Source organism: Canis lupus, chromosome 7, assembly GCF_048164855.1.
Source record: "Canis lupus baileyi chromosome 7, mCanLup2.hap1, whole genome shotgun sequence".
Classification (NCBI taxonomy): Eukaryota; Metazoa; Chordata; class Mammalia; order Carnivora; family Canidae; genus Canis; species Canis lupus.
In genome coordinates, this window is record NC_132844.1 from 72,253,809 (window position 1) to 72,278,088 (window position 24,280).

General features: G+C 42.5%; 2 protein-coding genes across 3 annotated transcripts; one reads left to right on the top strand and one right to left on the bottom strand.

The window, feature by feature from the left end:
• Nucleotides 1-9: 9 nt before the first annotated feature.
• Nucleotides 10-14,241, bottom strand: TRIM39 (tripartite motif containing 39). Of its 2 annotated transcripts, XM_072833912.1 has the most exons (8): nucleotides 13,705-14,237; nucleotides 11,099-11,558; nucleotides 9,982-10,077; nucleotides 4,623-4,853; nucleotides 3,419-3,441; nucleotides 2,723-2,838; nucleotides 1,853-2,037; nucleotides 10-1,554 (listed from the first exon to the last, which is right to left on the bottom strand). In XM_072833912.1, exons 2-8 carry the CDS (start codon nucleotides 11,549-11,551, stop codon nucleotides 1,483-1,485), a joined length of 1,176 nt encoding a protein of 391 aa, XP_072690013.1. In that variant the 5' UTR covers nucleotides 11,552-11,558; nucleotides 13,705-14,237; the 3' UTR covers nucleotides 10-1,482. The 2 variants fall into 2 exon arrangements, with proteins under 2 accessions (XP_072690013.1, XP_072690012.1); XM_072833911.1 differs by having other exon boundaries at nucleotides 10-2,037; nucleotides 13,705-14,241.
• On the top strand, nucleotides 13,317-15,253 carry LOC140636435 (uncharacterized). Its single transcript, XM_072831642.1, has 4 exons — nucleotides 13,317-13,323; nucleotides 13,399-13,926; nucleotides 14,224-14,310; nucleotides 14,955-15,253. Exons 1-4 carry the CDS (start codon nucleotides 13,317-13,319, stop codon nucleotides 14,993-14,995), a joined length of 663 nt encoding a protein of 220 aa, XP_072687743.1. The 3' UTR covers nucleotides 14,996-15,253.
• The last annotated feature ends 9,027 nt before the right edge of the window (nucleotides 15,254-24,280 follow it).

Here is a 24,280-nt window from a genome sequence, read left to right on the forward strand (position 1 = left end):
ACACAGAGATCACTTCAGTGGATCCTTTGTTCCATATTATGTTTTACCAACCAAAGCATCTTGCCACAAAGAACCACAGTCAAAGGCACAAAGGTAAGAGGAGAGTCTGGACAAAGTCCTGTTGAGGTGGTAGGAGGAATTGAAACACCCTCAATAAATTACAGTTTCATGTCCCAATCTTCTGTGAACCCCTGATCATCCAAATAGCAGATATTCCATATCATTTGTTTGGTTTGGCATGCATTGCTGTAACCTTTTTTGACAACATGTGTACCCTATAAGTTGTTTATTTTGGCCTAATGTTAAAATGATTTACATTCTCTGATAGGGGAAATGGCAAAAGGTGAAGGATGGCAACAAATAAGAAAAGACTGGCTCCTGTGAACAACAGTTCCAGGCCATACGCACACAGGCTACAGAAAGTTGCCTATCTGACCCACCCCTCTACACTCTCTCTTCTACCCTGTCCTCAGGGTGAGAAAGACTCCATTTCCTTTCTCCCTTTTTGGCTTGAACACCTTAGCCAAGTAACAAGGCTGACAACTTGGGAGCAGCTGCTTAGTAACATTCTTTAAGGCCAGGGCTTTGGATAGAAAAGCCTTTGTCTTTCCTCTAATACCTGACTGTCTTTTCCAGGTTCCCTTGGGAACGCAATGAAAGGGTAGATGTGTCTTGAAGGGTCTCTGGTACCTCATCTCTGCAGGAGAAAGGTGAGTGACCAACTTCTTGGAGATAACCAACTCTAAGGAGGCAGGCACTAGGCCAGCTTTGCTGAAGGCTGAGGTAGGGACCTGCATTCTCCTCTCTTTTCTTCTCACTCTCTCTTCCTCACATTCCTACCTCTGGCCAATCCTACTCATAATGGCAACTTACTCTGGGAATGGAAGACCAAAGAAACCCTTCATTAGTCTCTAGGAATCTGTTCCTTTAGCCCCTTTCCTGACTTTCTTTCTAATCTTCTTGATGCTCAATCTCTGTCCTCAAAAAAACTCCTTAACTTCTAGACCCATAAGGGCAGCTAACATTCGTTTTTATTTTAATCTAGAGGTACACAGACCCCTATGATCTTCTTCAAGAAGTAAGACCATCCTGGGTCAAAGAACCCCTAAAAGGATGTACAGGGGTTTCTGTTTCCTCTTCTGGTTTTGAGCAAGTCAGACCCTCCCATAGACTTTTTGTTTCTGGAAAAGCCTCTCCCTTCCTTCCTAACCTATCCATGTGCAATAGAAAACCTGATGGACTTCAGGGGAGACAACCCCTGGGAACGAGCTCCCCACCCTAACACTTAGGAGGCAGACACAGTTCTGCTCTCATCCCAGACCAGTCCTACCTACTTCTCCATATAAACCATTCTAGAAACCAAGGTGCTTCTCCTAGACAGTGAAGGACTGGAACCAGGTAGACACAAAGACATTCCAGCAGGTCACAAGAAGGAAGGCCCATAGCTCTTGACCCTGACTCACTCCAAGTATCCCCACATCCCTACCTGTCACTCCCAATCTGTTGGGGGCCTGATAGTAAGTGGTGCAGCATTCTTCCGACCAGCCCGGATGCCTGGATAGAAGAGGGGCCAAAGTTTCTCAGTAAAAGTATCAGTAAAAGTGTAGATATGAGAGCGGTCTGTGACATTGTAAAAAGACAGCGTGCCAGCCTCATAGTCGAGGAATATGCCCACCCTCTTGGGTTTCACCTTGATGTGCAAAGGGGTAAAAGGCGTAGTGGTGGCTGCATATTTGTCCCCATTCCACAGCCGCACCCGCCAGTAGCCAGTCTCAGGGAGTGGAGTCAGCTCGCCCTTTCGGCTCACAGAGTCCCGGCACACGCCCACTGCCCAGTGGGTCTTATCACCCACCTCCACCTCCCAGTAGTGTCGGCCTGAGGTGAAGCCCTCAGTAGCCAGGACACAAGGGTAGAAGGTGAACCGCCGTGGTGTGTCAGGGAGATCCCGGAGTCTTGTTTCCACAAACTTGACGCTCTTACGATCTTCTGACAGGACTAGGTTAGGGTGAGCAGTCTCTGGGTCCAGGGTCACATCCGCTGGCGGGAGAAGCCAGAGTGGGGAGCTAGATGAGGATGGGAATAGCTAAATGCCCCTGCCTCACTCTTCCAGCCTGCCTTTACAGAGCCTGCTTCCTTAAAGGTCCCCAGAACACCATGATTTGGTTAACTTTCTCAATCTACGGTGTCACCTACGGGAGAGGAGGGAACAATGGCATCCCTTCTCATCCTGGCCCTAAAATAAACAAGTAATGAGCTCTTGATTCAGCAAAGGCTGATGGTTTAGGCTCCTGTCTAACCCTTGGCCACCCCCCTGTGACATCATCTCACTATATGAAGAAACACAAGTCATAGTTTAAGGGAAAGAACAGAAAATGTTAAGGATACACAGCAGATAGCATTTTGGTCTAGGGACAGGGTGACCATGTATCTGGAACAGTTCTGGTTTGAGACTATTTTCTCTGAGTAAATTTTAATGATTCTCCCTCTTACTCTCAAGGGGGAAACATGTTCAGGCATATTATTTAACCTCTCTGGGTGCCTATTTAGAAAAGTGTGGGCCTAAGAGTAGATGACAGTGAGACTGAAAGCCAAGAAAAGAGATGGATGTGGCTATGGGCACAAAAAGTGACAGATGAGGTAAGTGAAGCCCAGATAAAGTGGGACCTAAAGACTTTCTTCTCTGCTGATTCCCCCTACTAGTTTACTTTTGGGAACAACTCACCAATTAGCTGTTTAAGGATTTTCCTTAGGGCAAAGTACTGTCGGGGGAAATTGCTGAAGTTCTTTTCCAGCTCTATGGACACTGAAGTCACCTCCATGGTCTTCACCTTCTCACATCTAGGAGGGATAGGGAGATAGGGGAAGAAAGGGCAGGGTCAAGGGAAGCTCCAGAGGAGTGAGTATGCAGATATTGCCATTTTTAGGGAGAAACTAAAATTCTCCATCCTCCCACTTTCTCCCTCCTCTCTGAAGACAAGTACTCACTTACTGCTTTCTTTTGCCAATCTATGGAGAGCCACATGGCCCCCTGGACACAGCCTTATTTTAAGAATGAATCTCAGAACTTTCTGGGGGAATGGCTGTATTTCATGCAAGTGGGTAATCACTCTCCCCATTCTCCCAACCCCTCCTTTGTCTGTATTGTTTGGATACATTTCCATCCACAGGCATAGGGAGAATCTGGTTCTACATTATCTTGGTACTTCCTTACCAGGTTAGTCCTGATGCTTCAAGGGGAAAAGGTAACATCTATTACTCCCAGTGATTTGCTCTCTAACTGGCTTCATGAATGCAATGAACATTCTCCCACATCCTACCCAGACGCTGCCTGGCTTTCTTGTCTGTCTCCCCTCTTTACTGTACTCCTGGTCTCTAAGCCAACACCTAACTCACTCAAAGAGATGCAAGAATCACTTACTTTTCCAGGGTACTTTTGACATCCTAGAGGGAAGGAGAAAAGAAAGCAATATTGGTCCTGGTAGTCAAGGGTCCTAAAGGCAAAAGGTTCCCCTTCCTCCCCAAAGTTCTAGATTTTATTTCTATCAAATAGAAATAGGGCAAGCTGTGGGTCACAATGCAAATGGAAGAGCTCCAGAGGGATCTGAGTACATCCCTGCCAACCTGATCCCCATTTTCAACTTTTGTTTAGCATGAAGCTTGGTAATTTGCCATCACTTCCAAATGGTTTCTTGTGTCTTTGTCTTGCTCCTCAAGGACACTGGGAGCTCAATGCAAGGGACAGGGATTGTGTCCGCTCTTTACTCTGTCCCCCAAGTACCAACCACACACCTGTCTCCCTTGAGGATCAGTACAGACTGGTGCCATAGGAATGAATCACTTTCCTGTTGCTGTTTGTTATCCCCGTCTGGTACTGGTTAATAAACATTAATAACCGTGTGCCAATCTTGATTTGTGAATACTTGGGGTTCAGAAGACAAAGAAGACAAATCTCTGCCCCCCAAGGATTTCCCAGTTTAATATGGAAGGCAGAACACACATACATGAAGGGACACAAGAATAAATACCAAGCAATACATAACATGCAGATAAATGTACAATGAAGCCTCACTGATTCAAATGCTAGTAATCTAATCCCTAAAATAAGAGACATATTTCCTACAGCCTTGCTAACACCATTCATCGGCATAAAAGAACAAATTACTTCAAACATTTTAGAGGCATTATTTACATATCAAAGTAATATATTATTTATACATAATTTCAAGTGTCCTTCAAACTAGGTTTCTATTTTTTTTTTTTTAGTACTACGTAAGTCAAGTTCCAGGACCTAAAAGTAATGGCAACTACATTTACATAATTTTTAACGTATAGTTTTTTTTCACTAATTCAGACTCGATTTCCCTCCTTCCAAAGGGAATTTTTTTCTTTGGTACAAATTAAGTACATAATTGTTCACAAGACATAAGAACACAAATGATTAGAAGGGGATGGGAGAAATCAGAGAAGCCTTTCTATAGAAAAAGATCCTTTGAGTATGTCTGGAAGGAAGAACTGGATTAGAGAAGCAGAGCAGAAGAGTGAGCATCCCAGGTTGACAGAATGGCCTGTGCAAACCTATACTGCACTTGACCTGAGGAGCTATGCAGGGACAAAGGTCGAACCTTAAGCATCTCGAAGCCCGACTGTAAGCACTTGCCCTCCACCTCAGCAGCCAAGTGGGCCAGGTCCCGGCGCTTGTCTCCAAGATGAGCAGCATTTTCTCGGAGGCGTTGTAGGATGTCTTGTTCCTCCTCCTCCAGTCGTGAAAGCAACATCTGTTGCTCTTCATCCAGCCGCCTATGAAGCTCTTCAAATTCCTTTAAGATCTGTTGTCGGCGACACTCCACTAGTCTCTGAGAAAAGAGGAAAAGTGTTATATTTAGCAGGGCCAGTGGGGCCCTTACCTACCCACCATGTGTATGAATTAACACAGACTTCCAGTGTCATTGGAAATAGTTTCATAGGACATTCATGTTTTTCTCCATTGAAATTTCCTTCTGTAAATAATGGCTCCATCCCCGTTGTTACCCCTACTGATTGCTCGGGAATGAAGACCATTAGAGAGATTAACTTTTAAAAAGCCTGTCCTTCTATAAGTTAGTGAAAAAAAAATGCAAGATATAAGAACTCGGTAATATAATGACATTTACTATTTCAGATACAAGATATATCTGCTATTCCCAACTCTGAAGTTCTGGCTAATGCAGTTTATCAAGGAAAGGAAAGTAATGAGTACTAGAAGGTTAGAGACAAGATGGTCATCATTTGTTTATTGCCAGACATCTACCCACTAAAAACCAGAGAACCAACTGGAAAATATCAGAATCAGTAAGATTTTAGTAATGGGTTGTTACAAAATATATACAGTTGACTGTTGAACCATACAGGTTTGGACTGTGAGGGTTCATTTATACATGGATTTTTTTTTATAAATATGGTATAGTACCATAAAGGTATTTTCTTTTCCTTATGATTTTCTTTTCTTTTTTCTTTTCTTTCTTTTCTTTTCTTTTCATTCTTTCCTTCCTCCCTCCCTCCCTCCCTCCCTCCCTCCTCTTTCTTTCTTTCTTTCTTTCTTTCTTTCTTTCTTTCTTTCTTTCTTTCTTTCTTTCCTTTCTTTCTTTCTTTCTTTCTTTCTTTCTTTCTTTCTTTCTTTCTTTCTTTCTTTCTTTCTTAAGATTTTATTTATTTATTCATGAGAGACACACAGAGAGAGGCAGAGACACAGGCAGAGGGAGAAGCAGGCTCCACGCAGGGAGCCCGATGTGGGACTCGATCCCGGGTCTCCAGGATCACGCCCTGGGCCAAAGGCAGATGCTCAACCACTGAGCCACCCAGGCATCCCTCCTTATGATTTTCTTAACATTTCCTTTACTTTAGCTCATTTTATTGTGAGGATACAGTATACAATACAATAATATATAAAATAGGTGTTAATCATTGTTTATGTCATCAGTAATGCTTCTGGTCAACAGTAGGGTATTAAGAGTTAAGTTTTTCAGTATATGTGCTGCCAAAGTGAACACCAAGAATTAAGTTTTTCAATGACATGGATGGAACTAGATGGTACTATGCTAAGCAAAATAAGTCAATCAGAGAACGAGAGATATCATATGACTTCACTCATTTGTGGAATTTAAGAAACTAATCAGAGGATCATAGGGGAAGGGACAGAAAATAAAATAAGACAAAATCAGAGAGGGAGACAAACCAGAAGAAATTCTTAATCATAGAAAACAAACTGAGGGGTTCTGGAGGAAAGGCAGATGGGTGGGCACACCCATCTGCCTTTCTGAATGATGGGCATTAAGGAGGGCACATGATGTGATGAGGCAATGGGTATTATATGCAACTGATGAATCACTAAACTCTACCTCTGAAGCTAATAAAAAAGCTAAGTTTTGGGAGAGTTGAAAGTTATATGCAGATTTTCCACTGCACAGGGGTTGGCATGCCTAACCTTGTTCAAGGGTCAACTGTATATAGATTTCAGGGAAGAATCTGTTAAATAGTTTTAATTACTTCAGAGAACTGACAGTTCCAGAAGTTTCTGATTAGTAGTTGAAATTTGAAACATGTTTTCTCTCAGCTACTACACAGAATTAAACCTCTAACATTCCTGAAATTTGATAATATAGGACTGAAACACCAGCCATAATACTTTCTGAGGGTTATCAGCAAGTATGTCCTTCCTTCTGTACCTCCACTGCAATAAGTGATCTGTCCAGATGGAGTCTCCAAGTGTCACGTGATTGATGGGGAAAAGTAAACCCAAGAGGAAAGGAAAAGAGAGGCAGAGACTGGGACTCTGGAAGTAAAGTAGGTAGGGACTGAAAGGCAGTGAATAGTGAGGGTGAATAGAGAAGGGCTGCAAAGCCAGCATGGGCCTTACAAGCCTGGTATTTCTGTATTTCAAGCTAGTTCTCAGCAGATGCTGGCTAGCTCCAGTTCTAGAGCTGCTGCTGCTTCTCATTCCATGGTTGCCTTTTCAGGTGCACACTGGAACAAAATATATTCTTACAACTTTTACCCTGTGCAAATTAATAAAAGGAAACCTCACTAAAAGGCAGTCAGGATGCCAGCAGGGGGAGCTCCCATGCCCTCCCACTGGCCAACTCTAGACCCAATCAAAGAGATGCACCTTGCAAGTCCTTACTATCTTTACCACCCCAGCAGGAGGAAAAAAGGTTTTCTTTGTGCAGGGCAATAAACCCAGCCAGTGACAGACTGTCACAACCCAATCAATGAAAAGTCACTAAACTGAACTCCCAGTTTCCTCCAAGGACTTTCTAACATTTCTAACAGCCCTTCCCAATTACCCCCTTTCCTCTATAAAAGACTGGTCTTCTTTGTTCTCTGGACTTGCCTATGATTTCACCTTAGCTTGCTTGTCCTGAGTTGCAATTTGCTGCTATTCCTGAATAAACTCATTTATGCTGGTAAAATAATTGAATTTTATTTCTTAATCCTCAAGTAAAATACAGTTTTTTCCTGTGTGTGTGTCTCTGTGTGTTAGTGTACATTGACAGGTGATGTATGGGTAGAATTCAGGATTCATAACTGTGGTAAATAGGAAGCAAAAGGGCTATCTTTCATATAATCCCATAATCCCTTTTCTTTTTTTCACTCTATCTATGTAGGGCAATGGTTCTTAATGGGGGTGTTACTTCCCACTAGGGATAATTTGAAAACAAGGGCGTTTTTTTTGTTTGCCTTAACTGGAGGTACTCTGGTAAGGCTGGTAGCACTACAATATGTGAGATGACTCTGTGACAATGCACTGTCCTGCACCATTTTCTATGTTCTGCTGTATATTTAAAAACATAGACCTGGATTTGAATGTCATTTTATACATAAACAGAGTAATCCTTACCCAATTTTAATACACCTGAATTTTTTTTTTTTCAGAAACGGCTGAATAAAACTAAGACTGCATTTTGTTTTTCTTAGAACTTTACCAAAAGTTACTTATAATTTTGAAAAATTATGTCATCAAGAGCTAAGTTGCTTGTGGTGCTTGTCAACATTACTATGCAATTATTTCAGTCTGAATCTGTGTTTGTTGTATTGTTTATGACATCATGTATACATACAAAGATAAAACACACTGCGGGTCTTTCAGGGTATTCGTGCCCAAATATTTATATAACAGATTTTATCTAAATCACTTTCCTTTATGTTGTGTGGGTGTATTTGGGTGGCGCAGTCTGTTTTTAAAATTACGCAGATAAGCTATTTTGCCTAGTTTTCACTTCAGTGTGGTTAATTACTAATTATTTATTTTTAAAAGGGGGCACTGGGTCTGATTCTGGAAGTAGGGTTGAGGGAGAGGTAGGAAGGAGAATTCAAATGGTCACAAAAGGAATGTTGGTGGTAGTTTTAGAGACCTCTGAATTTTTAAATCATCACAGTTCTGCTCAAGCATTTAGAAGGTTTTAAAAAATTTTTATTCCCCTCTTTATCCTTTACCTTTAAGAAGGTGATCAACAGGAACAGGAAAGTTAAGACTGGGAATAAGCTTCGTTTTCACATATTTTAAGTTTCTCAGGAGCCCTCCAAAAGAACAAAGAACTTTTTTTTAAAGTTCACCTTTGCAATCAAAATTAGTTAAAAATTTAAAAAATTCAAATGCTTGCTTTATTCAAATATATAAAGTACTAAGGTATACTTAGTAATACTTAATAATACTTGCTTTCTGTCAAAATGTTGTCATTGTTAAAAAAATTAGTGTTTCTATTATTTTCGAACTTGTGTTTAATTTCTGGTGATCCCTAAATCTCAACTCCAAGAACTCATTGTTTCTTCTGGATGCTTTTAATGAGGTCCAATTTCTATTTGTCTTCTTATGAATTTGCAACTGTGCTTTTTGTGCCATGTCATTATCTATTTTCTCCACTTCATTTGTAAGCTCAAGCAGGACAGGGACTGTGTTTTTGTTCATCATTGTTCCCCAGTGTCAAATACAGAATTTGGAAGTTTAATATATATTTATTGATAAATGCAGAGCTAGTATCCCTGATTTTGCCACATATTGGCTGTGTGATCTTGGACTAGATACTTATTCAGGTTTTGTTTCCTCTTGAGATAACTGGGGGTAATAATACCTACTTTACAAGGCATCTAAGTTCACCCTCGCTAAAGAAGACCTTCAGGACTCCCTTTCCTTTGTCTTATAGCTCCTCTAGGTCTCACATGTTCATTGTCCTGAACTCTTAGAACTCTAACCTGGGCAGAACCTTAAAACCTAATATAACCCTGTAAGTTTGGAATGTCATGGCACCCAATGAATTAATACCTGGGACTCAATAAATATTTAGTTATTACTGCCACTAAAGAACTGTTTACTGTCCTATAAATAAGTCAGATACCAAACTATCATGCTACAAATATGGTAATGCTATGAAAGAGAACCAAAATTATATGCAAATTAAGAAAGTTAATTTCTAAAGCTTCAAGGAAGGCTGCATAGGAAGTGGCTTTCATCCTGCCTGAAGGATAGATAGGATCTTATAGATGTAGGATGCAGAGAGGAAGAGTCTAGAAATGGACTAACATTATCTAGCATTCCTGGGCTAACTTAAGAGAATGTGGGCCTAAAGTCTCTCTCTGGGAGCTCTTTGCCAGCTTCTTCTTTCTTTCTCCCCAGTGGACCTTCCAATTCTCCTCTCCTCAATCCCTCTAAGGACTCCTATTCCTACTCTCTCCCTTCTTTACAAGAAAAAAGGAGACCAACGGGCATGAACTCCCTCAAATCTCCACATGTAAGATGTCCTGTCTATCCTTCCTTCATCTCTAATATCCTTCTCTTCAATACTTAATTCATGACAAATAATTTAAGTGCAACATATAGTGACAAAGAAGCCATTGTTTTTGAGAGAACAGCATTTTTCTAATGAATCAGGACTGGTAGATTAAATAATGTGTGGTTAATGTGTAGTTAACCGCCTGCAGAGCAGCCCAAATGGAATCTTGTGCCTTTACCTTGAGCTCTCCGGGCTTCTTCTCCTCAGAGGACTTGCAGCGGGTAATCTCCTGCAGCTTCTGCTCCAGGGGCTCCAGGCACTTCTGCAGTTTTTCCTGAGGGTGGGAAGTGGAAGAGGTGGCATTTGGGGTTGGCTGGAACACCCTACATTCAGAGGTTAACCCATTTATCCTAAACCATTTATTTGCTTCCTATCCATCTCTCCACCTCTTGGTTCTACTCCCTTCTTTGCCTGTCATTTGGGATGTCAACTTCTGCTCTCTCCTCCTGCCACCAGCCTGTCCCCATCATCCTCCTTACCCACCAAACTTCCCTCTCACTGAATCTCACAGTTGTCCAGCTGTCACCAACTCCATGTCCTTCCCCAATCCTATCACTTTCTTACTCAAGTGACTGCCTATTATGGTCAAAGTGACTTTTTGAACTCTGATATCCTTTATACTTGTCCTCCCATCCAACTCAAAGCACCAGCAAATATAAAGTCTTTATTACTTACACTGTAAATCACCTTAAATCTTGTTTCCAATATTAACATAATTAAACAAAATACTTGTTCAGTGCCTAGTATTAAAATCTTTAGTTCCTATTACTCAAATATATACCCTGTGTCCCAACAGTAATTAAATCAGATGCCACATTTCCATTATCTAGGAAGATGTAAATGACAGATGAATTCAGCTTAGTCTGGTGAGGATCAGTCTAAACTGATGTTATGTATTTCCAATACCAATGGGAAAATAAGGAACATTCTGAGCAGGAGGACAGAATGAAGAAACCAGACCACTTTCAATTCTTCCTAAGTTTGATCATCTCCAAATGGTTTCATTCATTTAAAGAAAAATGACGTAAGACCATGCATACACCCATAAGACTCAAATGTTATGAAAAGTCAGAAGGCAATTTTGAGGCACTCCTCAAAACTGCTCTTCTTCATGCTTGAGGATAGCTGATCAGATGCACAGTGTGCCCTCTGTGTATGTAGCTTTGAAGGGACTAGAGAGTAAGGCCAGATGCAGTCTTGCCCTCAGGAGCTTAGGATCCTCTACCCAGGGAGTCTCCCATCCTCTGCGCTCCTCCCTCTTGTCCCACATTGGCATCATGTGTCTGGTTCCCCACCTTGTACTCCTGTGTGGCATCATCCAGTGGCACGACGGTGTGGGCCCGGTGGGTGTGGGAAATTGCACATATCAAACATACAGCCTCCTGATCCTCATAGCAAAAGAGGCTGAGGGCCTCATGGTGCTGGGGGCAGAGGCTCTCATCTCGGATCTTCCGCTTGACAGCCTGGAGCTGCTTGGCAATTTCCACCATACTGCCTAGTTGTCGATTAGGCCGAAGACTGCGGTAGCGGGATGTTTTTCGACAGACAGGACAAGGAAAGTCCCTCTCTAGGTCCTCCCACCAGCGAGTGATACAAGCTTTGCAGAAGTTGTGCCCACACTCAATGATGACAGGCTCCTTCAGATACTCCAGGCACACAGAGCAACTCGCTTCCACCTGTAAGTTCTCCAGAGCTGCAGCTGTGGAGGCTGCAGAGGCCCCAGCCTCTAACAGACTTGTCTCTGCCATTATTTAACTTAGGGATGAAAGGGGGCAGAGAGAGAAAAATATTAGTTGGGGGTTTAATATTTTTGTATCCCTGGCCTGACATTTACTCCCATGATAAATCCTAACTCCAGTTGGCCCTATCTTGGTATTTTACATCTTCTTTTCCGCTAGATTCAACCTCCCTCTCCTTCTCTCTCCCTTTTTAAAGTAGGCTCTGTGCCCAAAGTGGAGCCCAACACATGAGTCTCATGACCCTGAGATCAAGACCCAAGCTGAGGTCAAGAGTTGGATGCTTAACTGACTGAGCCACCCACGTGCCCCTCAACCTCTTTGTTTTCAAAACCCGTGACTCCTGGGTATCTATTTTTTTTTTCCCTCCTCAGAACACTGACACCCAATCACCAATCTCTTTTGTCTTTACCTCTACTTTTGCTTGTTAGAGGCTTCAACTCTGGCCTAGCATAACTCTCCTGATCCAGACTTACCCCACATGTATCTTAAAAACAGACCAAAGTATCCCTAGTTTGACATATTTCTTCTAATAGATGAGAAAGGAAGTTGGGAAAGTGAAAAGTGCCATAAAAGCCAAAGTATTAAGATTTCTTAAGTATATTTTAAAGTTTTGTATTACAGAAGAACTTTATTACAATAGCCCCTTGGAATATAACCTTCTCTGCCACTGTTCTCTCACTTTTTCAAAGGGTAATAGAAGGAGTAAGTTAGGCAAGAGTGACAAGCTCTTCTTTTCAGAAAAAATTGATATTCTTCCTTTTATCAGACTAGTCTAGAGGAAGTGCACCTTCTTGGAATGAAATGATTCACTCAACACCCCATTTCTTTGCGTGCATTTGGACATTTGGAACTGCTGAGAAGTGATAAATATGTGCAAATACACTAAAGAGAGTATTAGTCGATACTTCTTGAAAGGAGGGCTGACAAGCCTTTTCTAAATATCCAGCAGTAAATGGAGTCTTTTGAAACAGCTATTGATAACTAATTCCTTGGAGGTACTGTGCCTCCAATTAATAGGACCTGGAGTGGTTGGGAATTAGAGAAACATAATGAGACAAAGTCTCCCTTAAGTGAAGGCTCAAAATATTGGAAATGCATCAAAGAGATTTATAAGGCAGAAGGCTGGTCCCCCACTCCTTCCTTGAAATTCACCACTTTTATCCCTGAAATATTTGCTTTCTCTAGCCCCTATCCCTTCCCTTGCATACCAAGTGACCCAAGAGAAGAAAGGAAATATAGTTAACTCTAAGTGCTAAGGGAGAAGTGGACATGTAATGAGTGACAATGATTATTATATATATCAATGACATACATTGAAAGTGTTTTAATTTGGCGTAGTAGCTGATAACTTATTTGGACCTGAATTCTTCCCTCAACCAGGAGAGAAGTTCAGTCAGATGACTTTTTCTTTTCCGAAAGGAATCCAACTTGGACTAGTGAACCTGCCCCTTGCTTCCAGAAATCAGGTGGCCTCCTCACCTGCGGTGAGTTAGGGACCGGGGTGGATCTAGACTGGCAAAGAAGTGGTGTGAAAGAGAAATGGGGAAAAGGTCAGGGAAGCACAGAGAGGACTTGGAGTCACAGCCACAGTGAGGCCTCAGGCGCCTCTGGGTTGGTCATTTCGTTCTCTCTATTCCTCGCATCTCAGTAGAAGGGCAAACTTCAGGGACGTCCTCGTTTTGTTTCTACCACTGTCCGGGGTCCCACCTTGCGACCCTCTCCTGAGCGTCGTCCAAAGCTCAGTCCCACCCTCGTCTCCATCTTCTCTCGCCAGATGTGGCGTAGGGGGAGTGGAGGGGGAGAGGAAGCGTCGCGGTTGACAGGGAGGGAGGACAGCGTGTCCAGGTGAGGAGGAGGTGTGACGTGGAGGTGGGATGCCCGCCGCTATGACGCAGCCGGGGCCCGCGGTGACGGCGTCAGAGGTTCACCCGGGGAGGCGAGCGGCAGCGGGACGGGGGAACGGCGGGGTAGCCAAGCAACGCCGGACGCGCTGACGTCGCCGGGGCGGCAAAACGTCCGCCCGGGCCCGAGGCGGGCGGAGGCAGCTGTGGTTACGTGCGGGGGGCCGGTGACGCAGTCGCGGGGCGCTGGGACGCGGCGTGCGGAGCCGGCCGGCGGGGGCAGGCCCCAGGGCCCGGGCGCGGCGGCGGGACGGCACCTACCTTCCCGGCTTCAGGTCCGGGAGTGCGGGGCGCGGAGCCGCCGGAGCGCTGCCTCCCTCCTTCCTCCTCCCCCCGCCCCCGCCCCGCGGCGCGACACACAATACTCGCCGGAAGCGGAAGCCGCGCCGAGAGGCTCGTGTCAGTGGGAGCCGGGGTGTCGGCCGGCCGCCGCGGGCAGGTCGAGCGGTCCTCGCGGGAGAAGGAGGAGGCGCGGGGCCAGAGGTGAGAGGCGGCCGGAGGAGGCAAGAGCGAGAAGGGACCCCGAGGGGCAGGTGGCTGGAATGTGGGCGTCCCGGTGACCGCAGGAATCCTCTGGAGAAAGAGGGCCGCGCATGCGCCTGGTTGGGCGCTGAAGCCCCATGGCCCGCAGGGCGCCGCTGGGCGCGGGGGCAGCCGGCTGGCCCCTCGGGCTGCGGGGCCTGGCTGCGGCCACGCTTGCTGGCCCGCGTGGGTCCGTGAGCCGCGAGGGATAGGGTCAGGCCGCTTGCGGACTTTGAGCTACACTTCTCCTCTGTTCAGCCCCGTCCAGAAGCAGGTGTCGACCGAGGCGGCGGCCAGTTACGTGGCCGACCTGCGGGGCTCAGCTGGCACGTCACTTCCGACTCGGTGAGTTTTAGCCTTTTAACATTCCAGGATTAGCTAAGTTTCCCTGCCGTGGGCTTCAGCAGCTCCTCGCCCTACCCTTTCTAGGCGGGCTGTAAAGACATTGTTTACCTGCCCCGCTGGAGTGCAAGACCTAGTCCTGCCATTCTGCCGCTCGCCTTGCCGAGCGAGGAGTGGAGGATACAAAGCAAAAGGCCCAGTGACCCATTTTGTTCCTCTGTAAGTTGTGATGTCGTTTACACAGTGTAGTATTTAACCTTTTATCCTAAGAGCCAGAAATTGTTTATTTGTAGGAAATATCAAGTGTACAGGGTACAGGGATTTAGAATCATGCATACTAAATAAAATCGGTCTGCTTGCTCTTATTTTCTGGTAGCCAATGATTTGAAGACGATTAAACTTGGGAAAATTACATTTACCTTTTTTCTCATTGTTATTTGACTCTTAGGAATTTTAGGGGTAAAATTTAGTTTACAAAATGCATCAATTCTAAGATAGGGTAGTTGGAAAGCCGCTAACGGGGGTCCGGGGGTGGCCAGCCTCTTCAGCTTTGCTTTGGAGGGAGGATAATAATGGTGGTGAGGTTTGGTTCTGGTTTTGATTTGTTCATTTGTAACTAGCATTCCATTCTGGCTTTCGATTTGTAGGTGACCATTCCCAGGAGGAAGTGCATTTCAAAGGTCTATGAAGAATGTGTTTACCTGGAGACTGATTATTAACAAGACTTTATGTTGAATATGGAAGGAAAGATAGGGGAATGTTTAGGTAAAACAATATGACATAGAATAGGGGTTGGCGAACCTTTCCTGTAAAGAACCGGATAAGCTGCGTTTTCCTCTTTGAGGCCCATACCCTTCCTCTGTATTTATAATGTGAAAACAGTGTTAGACAATACCAAAGGAATCAGACATTGCTTTGTTAATAAAACTTTCTGTATGGGCACAAATTTGACTCTCATATGTCATAAAATACTTATTTTGGGACGCCTGGGTGGCTCAGTGGTTGAGCATCTGCCTTTGGCTCAGGGTGTGATCCTGGGACCAGGGATGGAGTCCCACAATGGGTTGCCTGCAAGGAGCCTGCTTCTCCCTCTCTTGGTGTCTCTGCCTCTCTCTCAGTGGGTCTCATGAATAAGTAAATAAAATCTTTAAAAAATATAAATAAAATATTTTTATTTTGATTTAATCTCCAATCATTTAAAAATGTAAAAACCATTCTTAGCTTGCAGGCCATCTAAACACAGGTAGCAAACCATAGTTTACCAACCTGTGACATAAAACAATAACGAAGTACCCAGGATTTTTCAAGAGAGTAGTTGGGAAAGAAGGTGAACACAATGCTATGATCTCTTCTGTCTATATGGTAATACACAAAATAGTAAAAAAAGATATCTCAAATCTTAACCCACATTTGTTATGACTTGTGAAACTTCATAGGCTGAGATTTATGAGTATAGTAGGATATTTAAACCAAGAATCATATTCCTTGTTCAGAATTGAAAGGGATTTTAGTTCAGGAGACATGAAATAATGTTGAGTTATAATGTTGATTTATATAGATCAAGGGATTTCCACCACAGGAGTATGCAAAAATGAATTACAGTAATGAGATGAAATGGAATTAAAAAAAATTTGTTTTAATTTTTCTTTATTTATTCATGAGAGACAGAAAGGCAGAGACATTGGCAGAGGGAGAAGCAGGCTCCCTGGAGGGAGCCTGATGTGGGATTCAATCCTAGGACCCTGGGATCACTCCCTGAGCCGAAAGCCAGACGCTCAACCACTGAGCCACCCAAGGGTCCCTAAAATTTTGTTTTCAACTTCTTGTTTAACACCCAGTGCTAAACAAGTAGCATTTGTAGTAGACATAGAAAGAGAGAGAGAGAGAGGCAGAGACACAGGAGGAGGGAGAAGCAGGCTCCATGCTGGGAGCCCGACGTGGGACTCGATCCTGGGACTCCAGGATCGCACCCCAGGCCAAAGGCAGGTGCTAAACCGCTGAGCCACCCAGGGATCCCCTATCCATTCATCTGTTAATGGACATCTGGGCTCTTTCCATAGTTTTGCTTTTATGGATATTGCTGCTTTTATGTTTATCATTGGGGGTGCTTGTGCCCCTTTAAATCACTATGTTTGTATCTTTTGGATAAATACTTGGTAGTGCAATTACTGGGTCCTGGCTTAGAACTATTTTTAACTTTTTAACTTCTTGAAGAACTTCTCTCCATCGTGTTTTCCAGAACGGCTGCACTAGTTTGCATTCCCACCAACAGTGGAAGAGGCCCTCTATCTCTGCTTCCTCACCAACACCTGTTGTTTCCTGAATTGTTAATTTTAGCCATTCTGACTGGTGTGAGGTGGTATCTCATTGCGGTTTTGATCTGTAATTTCATGATCCTGATTGATAGTATTTTTTCATTGTCTGTTGGCCATATGTATGTCTTCCTTAGAGAAATGTCTAGTTATGTCTTCTGTGCATTTCTTGACTGGATTGTTTTTTTGGGTGCTGAGTTTGATAAGTTCTTTTTTTTTTTTTTTAATTTCTTTTTATTAGAGTTCAATTTGCCAACATATAACACCCAATGCTCATCCCATCAAGGCCCGTCACCCAGTCACCGCAACCCCCTGCCCACCTCCCTTTCTACCACCCCTTGTTCGTTTCCCAGAGTTAGGAGTCTCTCATGTTCTGTCACCCTCTCTGATATTTCCCACTCATGTTCTCTCCTTTCCCCTTTATTCCCTTTCACTATTTTTTATATTCCCCAAATGAATGAGACCATATAATGTTTGTCCTTCTCTGATTGACTTATTTCACTCAGCATAATACCCTCCAGTTCCATCCAGGATGAAGCAAATGGTAGGTTTTTGTCGTTTCTAATGGCTGAGTAATATTCCATTGTATGCATATACCACTGAGTTTGATAAGTTCTTTTTTTTTTTTTTTAATTTTTTTATTTATTTATGATAGTCACAGAGAGAGAGAGAGAGAGAGAGAGAGGCAGAGACACAGGCAGAGGGAGAAGCAGGCTCCATGCCCCGGGAGCCCGATGTGGGATTCGATCCTGGGTCTCCAAGATCGCGCCCTGGGCCAAAGGCAGGCGCCAAACCACTGCGCCACCCAGGGATCCCTGATAAGTTCTTTACAGATGTTGGATACTAGCCCTTTATCTCATAAGTCATTTGCAAATATCTTCCCCCGTTCTCTAGGTTGCTTACTTTTGTTGATTGTTTCCTTTGCTGTGCAGAAGCTTTCTATCTTGAAGTCCCAATAGTTCATTATTGTCTTTGTTTCCCTTGCCTTTGGAGACAGGTATAGCAAGAAGTTGCTGTGGCCGAGGTCAAAGAGATTGCTGCGTGTTCTCTAGGATTTTGATGGATTTTTGTCTCTCATCCTTTTGGAGTTTATTTTTGTGGATGGTATAAGAAAACGGTCCAGTTTCATTCTTCTACATGAAAATTTTCCAACATGATTTATTGAAGAGACTGTCTTTTTCCAGTGGATATTCTCTCCTGCTTTGTCAAAGATAAATTGACCATAGAGTTGAGGGTTCATTTCTGTGTTCTCTGTTCTATTGATCTATGTGTCTGTGTGCCAGTACCATACTGTCCTGATGATCACAGCTTTGTAAAACAGCTTGAAGTCAGGCATTGTGATGTCCCCAGCTTTGGTTTTCTTTTTCAACATTCCTTTGGCTATTTGAGTTTTTTTCTGGTTCCATACAAATCTTAGGATTATTTGTTCCAGCTCTGTGAAAAATGTCCATGGTATTTTGATAGGGATTGCACTGAATGTGTTGATTGCTCTGGGTAACATAGACATTTTCACAATATTCATTCATCTAATGCATGAGCGTGGAATGTTTTCCCATCTCTTTGTCTCCCTCAATTTTTTTCATAAGTGTTCTGTAGTTTTTAGGGTACAGATCCTTTACCTCTTTGGTTAGGTTTATTTCTAGGTATCTAATGGTTTTTGGTGCAATTGTAAATGGGAACAATTCCTTGACTTCTCTTTTTTCTGCCTCATTGTTAGTGTAGAAATGCAACTGATTTCTGTGCATTTTTTTTTTCTTTTTCTGTGCATTGATTTTGTGTCCTGCCATGTTGCTGAATTCCTGTATCAGTTCTGCCAATTTTGGAGTGGAACCTTTTGGGTTTTCCACATAAAGTATCATATCATTTACGAAGAGTGAAAGTTTTACTACTTAGTTGTTAATTTCTTTTTTGTTGTCTGATTGTGGAGGCTAAGACTTCCAGTACTATGTTGGACAACAGAGGTGAGAGTGGACATCCTTTTCATGTTCCTGATCTTAGGGGAAAAGCTCTGTTTTTCCCTGTTGAGGATGATATTCACTGTGGGTTTTTCATAGATGGCTTTTGTGATATTGAGTTATGTTCTTCCTGTCCCTACATGGCAGGGAGTTTTTATTAAGAAAGAACGCTTTAAAAAAAATAAAAAATAAAAAAAAATAAAAAGAAAGAACGCTTTATGTTGTCAGATGCTTTTTCTGCATCTATTGAGATGATCATATGATCATTTGGTTCTTGTCCCTTGTTTATTTTTTTAAGATTTTATTTATTCATGAAAGACACACACACACAGAGAGAGAGAGAGGCAGAGACACAGGCAGAGGGAGACACAGGCAGAGGGAGAAGCAGGCTTCATGCAGGGAGCCCAACGTGGGACTTGATCCCGGGACTCCAGGATCACGCCTTGGGCCAAAGGCAGGTGCTATAAACCACTGAGCCACCCAGGGATCCCCGGTTCTTGTCCTTTCTTTTACTAATGTGGTATAGTACATTGATTTATTTGTGGATATTGAACCACTCTTGCAGCCCAGGAATAAATCCCACTTGGTCATGGTGAATAATTCTTTTGATGTCCTATTGGATCCTATTGGCTAGTATTTTTTTTTTTTAAGATTGATTGATTGATTGATTTATGATAGACATAGAGAGAAAAGAGAGAGAGAGAGGCAGAGACACAGGAGGAGGGAGAAGCCGAGAGCCCGACGTGGGACTTGATCCTGGGACTCCAGGATCGCTCCCTGGGCCAAAGGCAGGCGCTAAACCGCTGAGCCACCCAGGGATCCCCTGGCTAGTATTTTTTTTTTTTCCCCTGGCTAGTATTTTAATGAGAATTTTGGCATCCATGTTCATCAGGGATATCGATCTGTAATTCTCCTTTTCGGTGGGGTCTTTGGTTTTGGGTTCAAGGTAATGCTGGCCTTATAGAATGAGTTTAGAAGTTTCCCTTCCTTTTCTATTTTTTGAAACAGCTTCAGAAGACTAGGTATTAATTTTTCTTTAAATGTTTGGTAGAATTCCGCTGGGGGGCTGTCTGGCCCTGGACTCTTATTTGTTGGGAGACTTTTGATTACTGTTTCAATTTCCTTGCTGGCTATGGGTCTATTCAGGTTTTCTGTTTCTTCCTGTTTCAGTTTTGTTAGTTTAAATGTTTCTAGGAATGCATCCATTTCTTCCAGATTGCCTAATATGTTGGCATATAATTGCTCATAATGTTCTCTTATAATTGTATTTCTTTGGTGTTGGTTGTGATTTCTCCTCTTTCATTTATTTCTCCTCTTTCATTTCATTATGATTTTATTTATTTGAGTCCTGTCTCTTTTTATTTTTTGTAAGTCTAGCAAGGGTTTATCTGTCTTATTAATTCTTTCAGAAAACCAGCTCCTCGTTTTGTTGATCTGTTCTACTGTTCTTCTGACTTGTATATCATTGATTTCTGCTCTAATCTTTATTTCTATTCTCCTACTGAATTTAGGCTTTATTTGCTGTTCCTTCTCCAGATCTTTTAGGTGTAAGGTTTCCTTGTGCATTTGTGATTTTTCTAGTTCTTTTTTTTTTTTTTCAAAGATTTTATTAATCTGAAGAGGAAGAGAGAGCATATGTGCACACAAGGAGGGGGAGCAGCAGAAGGAGGGAAGGTGCAGGTTCTCTGCCAAGCAAGGAGCCTGATGCAGGGCTGGATCCCAGGACTCTGAGATTATGACTTGAGCCAAAGGCAGATGGTTGACTGAGCCATCAGGTGCCTGAGGTTTTTCTAATATTTTGGGAGAGGCTTGTATTGAAATGTACTTCCCTCGCTGTATCCCAAAGGTTTTGAGCTGTTGTGCTTTCATTTTCATTAGTTTGTATGAATCATTTTAATTTTTCTTTAATTTCTCAGTAAACCCATTCATTCCATAGTAGAATGCTCTTTAATCTCCATGTATTTGTGTTCTGTCTGAATTTTCCCTTGTGACTGAGTTCAGGTTTCAAAGCATTGTGGTTTGAAAATATGCAGGGAACCCCCCCCCAAAAAAAAAAAAAAAAGAAAATATGCAGGGAATAATCTGAATCAATCTGAATCTTTTGGTACTGGTCAAGGCCAGATTTGTGACCCAGGTTGTGGTCTATTCTGGAGAATGTTCCATGTGTGATCGAGAAGAATGTGTATTCTGTTGCTTTAGGATAAATGCTCTGAATATATATCCTTGAAGTCCACTGTGTCATTCAAAACCCTTGTTTCCAAAAAAACAAAACAAAACAAAAAAACACTTTGTTTCTTTGTTGATTTTCTGCCTAGATAATCTGTCCATTGCTGTGAATGGGGTGTTAAAGTCCCCTACTATTCATTGTATTAGTATCCATGTGTTTCTTTAATTTTGTTATTACTTGGTTTATATAATTGGCTGCTCCCAAGTTAGGGGCATAAATATTTACGCTTGTTAGATCTTCTTGTTGGATAGACCCTTTTATTGATATAGTGTTCTCCTTCCTCTTTTAATATCTATGGTTTAAGCTCTAATTTGTCCAGTACAAGGATGGCTTCCCCAGGTTTTTTTTTAAAGACTTTATTTATTTATTTATTTATTTATTTATTTATTTATTTATTTATTTATTTATTTTAAGACTTTATTTTTTTATTTGACAGAGAGAGAGAGAGAGAGAACGAACACAGGCAAGGGGAGCAGCAGGCAGAGGGAGAAGGAGAAGCAGGCTCCTTGTTGAGCAAGGAGCCTGATGTGGAGCTTGATCTCAGGACCCTGGGATCATTACCTGAGCCACAGACATTTAGCCAACTGAGCCACCCAGGCGCCCCCCACTATCCTTTTGATGTCTATTAGCATGATGGGTTCCCACTTATATAGGTATTATTTCCCTTTATGGAATTGCTGTGTTTTCTAAGTATCTCTTCATGATCTAATAGGTTCCTTTGTCTCTTTTTTTTTGTTCAGCTTTCTTATTTCCATCAGTTTATCTTCTGTATCACTGATTTACTCTTCTGCTTCATTCATCTTTTTTGTAGCCTCCCCTTGGGACTGCATCTCGGTAATAGCATTTTTAATTTCTGCCAGACTAGATTTTATTTCTTTATTTCTACAGTAAAGGATTCTCTAATGTTTTCTCTGCTCTTTTCAAGCTCAGCTAGTGTCTTTATACTTGTTATTTTAAGTTCTAATTCAGACTTTTTTTTTAAGATTTTATTTATTCATGAGAGACACAGAAAGAGAGAGGCAGAGACATAGGCAGAGAGAGGAGCGGGCTCCATGCAGGGAGCCCTATGTGGGACTTGATCCCAGGTTTCCAGGATCATGCCCTGGGCCAAAGGCAGGCACTCAACCGCTGAGCCACCCAGGAGTCCCTAGTTCAGACTTCTTATATCCATATTGCTTAAATTCCTGACAATGAGTACTATCTCGTGTTCTTTCTTTTGGGGTGAATTTCTCCATCTTGTCATTTTGTCTAGAAGAGAAAAGAAAAAAAAGAAAACAACAACAATGGAAGAAAAACCAAAACAAAAGAGAACAAAAAACTAGATCCTTGGGTATGTTTTGTTCTGCTTGTTAAGAAACGAGATTGCAGAGTAAGAAAATAGAAAAACATATATATATATATATGTATGTGTGTGTATATATATATACACATAAAAGTAAAATAAAATTCAATAAAAGGAAACAAGTAAAAATATGTATAATATATATAAGAAATTATAAAAGGACAAAAACAGAAGTGAAAAAATAGAAAATAACTGAAAAAAATAATACTGAAAGCCTAAAGACTAGAAAAAACAATGCTTTTTACTGTCTTCCCCAAGAGCTGAATCTTCATAGCCTGCTATGATCAGCAAACTTGGTGCCACTGGTTGTACTGGTCTTCTGAGGGAGGGTCCTGCTGTGCTGATTCTCAGGTGGACTTGACATACTGTAAATGCGTGTCCCTTGCCAGGAGGCCAGGCTCCAGACTCCCCTAGGTGGTGCTGTGTTGTTCCCTGAAGGCTTTCAGCACCCCTGTGCAGGATGAGAATGGTGGCACCCCACTGTCCAGCCTTGGAGCTGAAAGTTCATTCTCCCCACTCTTCAGTGAGCCCTCACAGAAAAGCAGTCAGTCACTGTCTCCAGTTTCCATTGGAACTCTGTTCACCTGGCCTGTGATGGAGGTTTTTTTTGTTTTGTTTTGTTTTTAAGATTTTATTTGTTTACTCATGAGAGACACAGAGAGAGGCAGAGACACAGGCAGAGGGAGAAGCAGGCTCCATGCAGGGAGCCTGATGCGGGACTAGATCCCGGGACTCCAGGATCGCACCCCAGGCCAAAGGCAGGCTCTAAACTGCTGAGCCACCCGGGCTGCCCATGATGGAGCATTTTGATCTCAGGCATGCCACTGAGTTTCAGGTCACTAAATTTTATGGACTTAAGCAGCAGGGACCTGTGCTACTCCTCCCCAACTGGGGAGGAGGGTCTTGCCGAGCTTCTGCTTTTTGCTGGGCCTAGAGAGTAGCCTCATGAAACATGTGGCTGTTTGTGATTTATGACAACACAAAGCAGAAAACTGGCGTGTAGACTCCCTGTTTTCAGCCAGCTTCTCCACTCTTATGTCTGGGAACCTGTCATATTCAGATACTCTTGTTCTTGTGACCCCAGGGATCCTGAGACCACCCTGTCCCACCTGGGCTTCCATCCTGCTTCACTACCTAAGCACCCCTAAGCCAGGAACATAGGCCACTGTAGCTGACTTTTCAAAGTTCTGATTTTGCACTCTGCTGCTTATAATACTTTGCGGTATCCTTTAAAGCAGGCTCCCTCCCCTCTACTGTATCCTCAGATATATCACTACAGATTCAACTGTCTGTACTTCCTACCTTTTTTTTTTTTTTTACTTCCTACCTTTAAAAAAGTGGTTGTTTTTCTATTTGTGGAATTGTAGCATTTCTCTTCTCAGGTTTCCAGATGATGTATCAAGTGTTCAGAATGATTTGATAACTATCTAGCTGTATTTGTGGGACCAGAAAAACTTAGGGTTCCCTACTCCTCCACCATTTTAAATTCTCCCCTAAATATTTAAAAAGATGAAGTGGAAGTAAGCCAGACCGCAGTTTAATTAGCATATGTAAAAGGAATATGTTATGCGTGTATGTGTCTGTTTGGGTAGGTTCACAGTCCTATATATAGATTTGTGTATGAGTATTTGTGGTGATTTGTATATATATATGTGTAACTGAGCATGTAGAAACATATGGTTGTATGTATGTGTTTGTGTGAGTGTTGCTTTGAGAATTCCTCAGCCTTGCCTCCACCGTGGCCATTTTATGGTGGTTCTACCCCCACTCCATGGGTTATAAGTGACAGAACAACTCTCCATCTATAGCAGGTGAGAGGGGCTTGGATGCTGAGTGTTGGGCAGAACTGATACTCTTCATTGTATGAAGAAGAAAACAGAAGCTAAATTGGTGGACTCTCTTCCTTTTTTGGGTTCTGCTTAATAAAAGTGTCAGTGTTTTAAGGGATGTACATGAATTAAAAACCTCATAATAGCCCTATGAAATAGGGATTGCTTTCAACCCCATTTTATAGGCAGGGAAGAACTTGGTTAAGAACTTGACATTTGTAAAGAGAAAATAGATGAACAAAGGAAAGGGAAGGAAAAATAAGATAAAAATACAGAGTGGGGCAAACTATAAGATACTGTTAATTATA

What these genes read in the sequence shown, in the direction of transcription:
- TRIM39 (XM_072833911.1), bottom strand. Translation starts at nt 11,551, where the DNA reads ATGGCAGAGACAAGTCTGTTAGAGGCTGGGGCCTCTGCAGCCTCCACA. An exon ending in AGAAGCCCGGAGAGCTCAAG is followed by an intron (nt 4,854 to 9,981) that starts GTAAAGGCACAA and finishes CTCTTTTCTCAG; the next exon opens with AGACTAGTGGAGTGTCGCCG. An exon ending in GTCAAAAGTACCCTGGAAAA is followed by an intron (nt 2,839 to 3,418) that starts GTAAGTGATTCT and finishes TATCCCTCCTAG; the next exon opens with ATGTGAGAAGGTGAAGACCA.
- LOC140636435 (XM_072831642.1), top strand. An exon ending in GAGGAGGCGCGGGGCCAGAG is followed by an intron (nt 13,927 to 14,223) that starts GTGAGAGGCGGC and finishes TCCTCTGTTCAG; the next exon opens with CCCCGTCCAGAAGCAGGTGT. An exon ending in GGCACGTCACTTCCGACTCG is followed by an intron (nt 14,311 to 14,954) that starts GTGAGTTTTAGC and finishes TTCGATTTGTAG; the next exon opens with GTGACCATTCCCAGGAGGAA.